At 39.1% G+C, this 7,246-nt stretch overlaps 1 protein-coding gene across 1 annotated transcript; it reads right to left on the bottom strand.

Moving 5' to 3' along the window:
• Positions 1-4,690: 4,690 nt before the first annotated feature.
• OR5B21 (olfactory receptor family 5 subfamily B member 21) lies at positions 4,691-5,638 on the bottom strand. The gene has a single exon (XM_004437755.2). The coding sequence runs from the start codon at positions 5,633-5,635 to the stop codon at positions 4,691-4,693; it is 945 nt and encodes a 314-aa protein (XP_004437812.2). The 5' UTR covers positions 5,636-5,638.
• Positions 5,639-7,246: the final 1,608 nt, after the last annotated feature.

The following is a 7,246-nucleotide window of genomic DNA, read 5'->3' as shown; positions in this document are numbered from 1 at the left end:
CTATCTTGATATAAATAATTGTCCTGATTTATGTGTTTTCACATCCTATTTTTGGACATTTCAGGAAATAAGTTTTCCTGTGCCTTTATTGAACTATCTTGAGCTACAGGCCTTACAGTGTCTCCCATTCGTCAGACCATTCCTGCAGGGAGATGGTGGGTGTTGTTAATAACCAAATGGGCATTTAGTCTCCATTTGACAGATTTCCCAAGTAGAAGTGAAAAGCTCCCCACAGTAATATGTATTCTGTAAATTGATGTCTTGCTAGAGACAAGATGTCTCCTTCTGAGTAGCTTCTGTAAACGAATACTTATATAACGTCAGTTTGAACTGTATCTGCTGTAGAACTGGGAGATTTGAGGACAGGAAGTTAAACAATGAATGGAAATAAAGGCTTGGACTTGGATGGGGTGGAGAGAGTGAGGGAGCTCAGGAGGCCATGGTGGGAAGTACAAGGACAGATAAGTGAGAGTTATTCCAGGAATCTCAGCTGTATCAAATAGGCATTCATTATGAAGAACATGTTCACATACTTTATTTCATGTTATCTTCACAGTTTATCCTGTATGTTGGGTTCAAAAAGATTAAACGACTTTCTTGAGGTCACACGACTGATAAGAAGAGTAAGGATTTTTATGCAGCTCTGGATACTAGAACTAGTACACTTTTATACTCATTTGCAGTTAACTGTAACACTAGTTTGAGATGACTTCAACAGAAAATAGAAATATGTTGACATTAGGCCTTTAACTCTTAGAAGATCCACATACTTTTCTGCCTAAACTGGGGTGTAGAGGCAGAAAGAAACAGACCCAGAAATGCACCTTACTATGTACTGCAACAGTTATGATTACAAACTACAGACTTTAATTTTTCATAGGCACCTAATGGCTTAGTGGTGAGGAAAGTTCTGACTTGGGCTGAGGATAGAAAAAGATTAAGAAGAAAAGGAAGAAAAAGAGAAGGGGGAGAAGGGAAAATAGCAGAGGGAGAAGGAAAAAGAGGAAGTAGAAAAGGAAGAGCAGGACGAAGAGGAAAAGAAAATTATATTGATCAAGTAGGAAAAGATATTCCGTGCTCTTGGATTGGAAGAGTTAACATAGTTAAGATGTCCATACTTCCTAGAGCAATCTATAGATTCAATGCAATCCCTATCAAAGTTCCAACAACATTTTTCAGAATCCTAAAATTTGTATGGAACAACAAAAGACCCCGAATAGCCAAAGGAATCCTGAGAAAAAAGATGAAAGCTGGAGGTATCACACTCCCTGATTTTAAAACATACTACAAAGCTATAGTAACCAAAACAGCATGGTGCTGGCACAAAAACAGACACACAGACAAATGGAATGGAATCGAGAGCCCAGAAATAAACCCACACATCTATGGACAGCTAATTTTTGACAAAGCAGCCAAGAACATACAATGGAGAAAAGAAAGTCTCTTCAACAAATGGTGTTGGTTGAACTGGACAGCCACATGCAAAAAAATGAAAGCAGACTATTATCTTACACCATACACAAAAATTAACTCAAAATGGATTAAAGACTTGAATGTAAGACCTGAAACTACGAAACTTCTAAAAGAAAACATAGGCAGTATGCTCTTCGACATCAGTCTTAGCAACATATTTTCAAGCACCACCGCGTCTGACCAGGCAAGAGAAACAATAAAAAAATAAACAAATGGGACTATAACAAACTAAAAAGCTTCTGCACAACAAAGGAAACCATCAACAAAACGAAAAGACAACCTAACAACTGGGAGAAGATATTTGCAAACCATACATCTGATAAGGGGTTAATCTCCAAAATATGTAAAGAACTCATACACCTCAACAACAAAAAAACTAATAACCCAATTAAAAAATGGGCAAAAGACCTGAACAGATATTTGTCCAAAGAAGATATACAGATGGCCAACAGGCACAGGAAAAGATGTTCAACATCATTAACTATCAGGGAAATGCAAATCAAAACTACAATGAGATATCACCTCACGCCCGTCAGAATGGCCATAATTAACAAGACAGGAAACAAGTCTTGGAGAGGATGTGGAGAGAAGGGAACTTTCATACACTGCTGGTGGGAGTGCAAACTGGTGCAGCCACTATGGAAAAGAATATGGAGATTCCTCAAAAAATTAAGAATAGAACTACTGTACGATCTAGCTATTCCATTGCTGGGTATTTATCCAAAGAAAATGAAAACACCAATGTGTAAAGATACATGCACCCCTGTGTTCATCTCAGCATAAGTCACAATAGCCAAGACTTGGAAGCAACCTAAGCACCCATCAAGGGACGAATGGATAAAGAAGATGTGGTATATATACACAATGGAATACTACTCAGCCATAAGAAACGATGAAATCCAGCCATTTGTGACAACATGGATGGACATTGAGGGTATTATGCAAAGTGAAATAAGTCAGAGGGAGAAGGTCAAATACTGTATGATTTCCTTCATTAAGTAGTAGATAATAACAACAATAAACAAACACATAGGGACAGAGATTGGATTGGTGGTTACCAGAGGGGAAGGGGGATGGAGAAGGGTGAAGGGGCTAATTCGGCACATGTGTGTGGTGATTAGTTGTTATTAGTATTTGGGTGGTGAACATGATGTAATCTATGCAGAAATAGAAGTATAATGATGTACACCTTAAATTTATACAATGTTATAAACCAATGTTACTACAATAAAAAGAAAAAGGGGCCAGCCCAGTGGCGCAAGGGGTTAAGTGCACGCGCTCTGCTGCAGCGGCCCCGGGGTTCGCTGGTTAGGATCCCGGGGGCACACCTACGCACCACTTGTTGAGCCATGCTGTGGCGGCGGCCCATATAAAGTAGAGGAAGACGGGCACAGATGTTAGCCCAGGGCCAGTCTTCCTCAGCAAAAAGAGGAGGATTGGCAGATGTTAGCTCAGGGCCGATCTTCCTCACAAAAAAAAAAGAAGAAGCAGCAGCAGCTCAGACTGGAATGTACTCAATGCTTGGATAGCTGTTTCCTAGACTCATTTCCAAATCTGGGCACCCTTGAGCTCTGCAACTTCTGTAAGTCACTGAGAATGACTCCTATGTGAAGTGGATCCTGGCCTTTAAAGGCCATTCTTCTATGTGTGTTGCTGGATAGGTCTCACTGCTAAAGGGGATAGGAGGAGGATAGATGATGCAAGTCTAGGTTGTCAAGGCCTTTGATGCATGAGAAGCTCCTGATCCCTTTAGGTGATGATGGCCTTGTGCCAGAAAAAGCTTTCCCTATAGGTGGGCCTCATGTTCCAAAACTCCCACTTTGCTCCTCTCTCCATAAGACCCATGATCAACCCTCCTCAGACAGAGGCTGCCTTGTACATAAAAGAGTTTGATAATCTCAAAACTAATTTGACCTTCTAAGCTCCCTGATTTAGCCCACCAAGATTTCTTGTTTTCACATTTTAAAATAAAAATACTTTTTTTTTTTTGAGATCTTGACATCATGAAATAGGTGGTGACAGACTAATTGTAGCTATAAACATCATCGAGAGTTTATAACGTGAGAAGTAAAATTAATCGCCACTCCTTTCCCACACACACACATTTGCTCACACCATCTAGCACATGAAACCAGACTTGAAGGTGGATTTGCGCTGTGCGTCATCGTGTCATTCCCATCTTAAGAAGTAAATTTCCACAGGCTTTCTTATTCTTGCAGTATCTAATTACAGAACCTCAGAAAGCAACAGGGATCCAAGAGGTGAACTGAATTATTGAAAAAACAGAAGCAAAGAGGGCACAGAAAGCTATTATGTGTATTCATAATAGTTTCACCAAACTTAAGGGTGTTAAGAAGTGAAAGCATTTAATTCGGAAGACAAATATCCTCTTTCATAGTTCTTGGGGAAAAAAATGCTTTCTTTTTCCAAACCTTCTGCAAGTTTTGGTAATTATGTTAGACAAAGGCCAAAAGTATAGAACAGAGTGAGAGCTCTCTAGAGAAAGATATGTTTATTCAGGTTAAAGTTTAAACAATTCATCTATGGAAACTTACATACACAACACACTAATTGTTTTCTAGCAAAGTTGTCTCAACACTTTAATAGAAGGAGATGGAAAATACAAAAGTGCACAACCAATGAGTGACCGTGGGACTATGGGTGGGCACAGAAGCACAGGAGGTTGGAAGAATTTAATACAGGGTCACCTGAGTCTTGGTCCAGTGTCTTGTCCTTCAAATCACAACCTTCTTTGAGACATCATTAAAAATATTGAAGCATCCTCTGTCAGCATTAGAAATTTTAACTTTCAAATCCATGGACCAAAGAAATGAAAAGCATGATGCTGTGCATTCCAGTTGACAAATATTATTCAATGGAGATGTGTTTCTTATACCATATTTTAATAGTGAATGGAAATTTCTTCCAAATAAAAATAGGAAAGGGCAAATTCAGGGCATTCAGTTTACGATTTGATCTTCTGCTTTAAACCATGTCAAGAAATGAATGCACGAAAGGTTTAAACATCTCATGGTGTTGTTCACTAAATATAAGATTATCTTCCTCAGTGAGACAGTTCAAAGTGCTGCTTTTTATGATTTCTCCTAATAGCAGAAGTAACCACTATTCTTGGAGAAGAAAGAAATGAAATCTGCCAAACTTCAGAAGTCATGACGGCATCTAGGTCTGAGGGAAGGTTTACCCCTTAGTTATCTGCCTACATCCTATTCACACTTAAAGAATAGGGGTAAAGTTTGTTGAGTATTTTCCAGACAGTGTTTTTCACTTCTTTGTTCCTAAGGCTGTAGATCAAAGGATTTAGCATAGGAATCACCACAGAGTAAAATACAGAGGCTATTTTGTCTGTGTCCATGGACTGGCTGGAGCTGGGGTGTAAGTACATGAAGATGATCGGGCCGTAGAAGATGGACACTGCAGTGAGATGGGACACACAAGTGGAGAAGGCTTTCTTCCGTCCTTCAGCAGAACGCATCCTTTGAATGACAATGTATATGAAGAGGTAGGAGATGAGGATTACAAGGAGGGTGAAAAAGACATTGAAACTCACGGCAAAGTAGACAACCAACTTGCTGATGCATGTATTGGAGCATGAGAGAGCCAGGAGTGGAGGCATGTCGCAGAAAAAATGATTAATCTCATTAGAACCACAGAAGTAGAGTCTAAAGGCGTCTGCTGTGTGGACAGAAGCATTGAGGAAGCCACAGACGTAGGAGCCAATAGTCAGGAGGGCACACACACCTGCTGTCATGGTGGTGCTGTAATGAAGAGGCCTATATACTGCTGCATGGGGGTCATAGGCCATGGAGGCCAGGAGGTAGTACTCGACAGTGTCAGAACCCACAAAGAAGAACTGAGCGGCACATCTATTGTAGGAGATGACTTTGCTCCCTGACTGCACTGCCACCATTTTAGAAACTATGGCTAAGGAGTAACCCAGATCTACAAAGGAAAGGTTACTGAGGAAGAAGTACATTGGAGTGTGGAGGTGAAAGTCTGAGTAGATGATCACCATCATCCCCCCATTCTCAATCAGAGTGATGAGGTAGATAAACAAAAATACCAGGAAGAGAGGAACCTGAAGATGGGGATCATCTGTTAATCCCATGAGGATGAACTCTATCATTTCTGTGTTATTCTCCATTAAGGTCAACTTGAATGTACCCTGAGGATTAAAGAAGAGGAATCAATGACACTCAGATGAAAGTATAAGATGAATGATGGGATGATATAAACATAGAAAATTAATATATATGAAGAATGTACTATGTTTAAGGCACATGCTATACCCCTCCATTATATTATAGCATTTAATCCTGTGAGATAGGTGCTATTATGCCCATTTCTCAGATGAGAAAGTTAAATCTCAAGGAGCTTAATGTTAACCAAAATAACCTAATTAGTAGGGGTCAGAATCAAAATGCACACCTTTATATTTCTGAATCCAAAGTCTATACACTCAGAGCTTGAATTATTCTGTTTACATCATATAAAAAATTATGATGGGGACAGCCCCGTGGCCTTCTGGTTGAGTTCGGCGTGCTCCACTTTGGTGACCTGGGTTTGTGGGTTTAGATCCTGGGCATGGACCTACACTACTCATCAGCCATGCTGTGGCAGCTACCCACACATAAAACAGAGGAAGATTGGCATGGATGTTAGCTCAGGGCTAATCTTCCCCAGGAAAAAAAAAAATATGATGTGTCTGATAGCACCGTTTTTAAGATTTTATTTATTTAATTTTTAAAAATCGAAAAGAGAACAGTATGAAATAAAAAGTAGAAATCCCTCATTTCTTGTCTTCTTATTCTACTTCCAAGAATATAGCCTCTATGGAGATTTCCTGACATTTTCTATGCACATATGATTATATGGTATTAATCATAGAAATCATAATAATAGCTTACTATATGCCAGGCACTGCTCCAAGGGCTTTACTTGTAGTTAGCTCATTTAATCTTCACACCAACTCTTTGGGATTGATCCCATTATTTTCCTCATTTTATACAAGGAGAAACTCTATATAAGATAATACCCCACTCCTTCATTTCCAATTTTTTGCCTTTATAAACAATGCTCTATGATATAAGACATGCAAATAGAGCATTTTGCTTTCTTATTTAAATTATTTCCAGTTGACAGTATGTCTCCTACTTGGTCTCCTTTTCCTGGCTACTATCTGCTCCTAAAACCTAGCAGCTTTTAGCTAGGACTGGAGAGCTATTATTATAAAATAATAATAACAACAATAAAATAACTATTGCCCAAAGTCACATAACTATTAAGTATTGGAAGTGGAATTAAAACCCTAGTCTGTCTGATATTAAATCCAGAGCTCTTAACTACAACTTTTAATGTCTTTATGAGTTTATCCTTCAACAGTGATTCAATAGAAATTTATATTTATATACTTACATGGAGATATATATATCTCCACCTCTTACCAGAAGTCTTTGTTATTGATCCTGGTTACAATTAAGTCCTCTCTTCTCTGCAAAGCACTTGAGTCTCGGTTGATTCACACAATTATTTGGGCAAACACCCAGCTCCTTAACTAGCTCTAAGCCCCTTGGGACACTGTCTTCATCCCCTCTGGCCCACCTAGTATTCCGTGGCCTCTTACACACATAAATAAATATTAAGTGACTTGAACAGAACATCAATAGCAAAGTGTTTAAGTATTTTTTCATGCTACCTAACCCCACAACAAACAGCTTATTGTTCTCTTGTTCCTCTGGGTCCATGTTTCCTGCAG

Source organism: Ceratotherium simum, chromosome 34 (assembly GCF_057802395.1).
Source record: "Ceratotherium simum simum isolate JZ-2026a chromosome 34, ASM5780239v1, whole genome shotgun sequence".
NCBI classification, from domain to species: domain Eukaryota; kingdom Metazoa; phylum Chordata; class Mammalia; order Perissodactyla; family Rhinocerotidae; genus Ceratotherium; species Ceratotherium simum.
The sequence above is the reverse complement of the archived record's forward strand: the minus strand, read 5'-3'. Positions and strand labels throughout refer to the sequence as shown.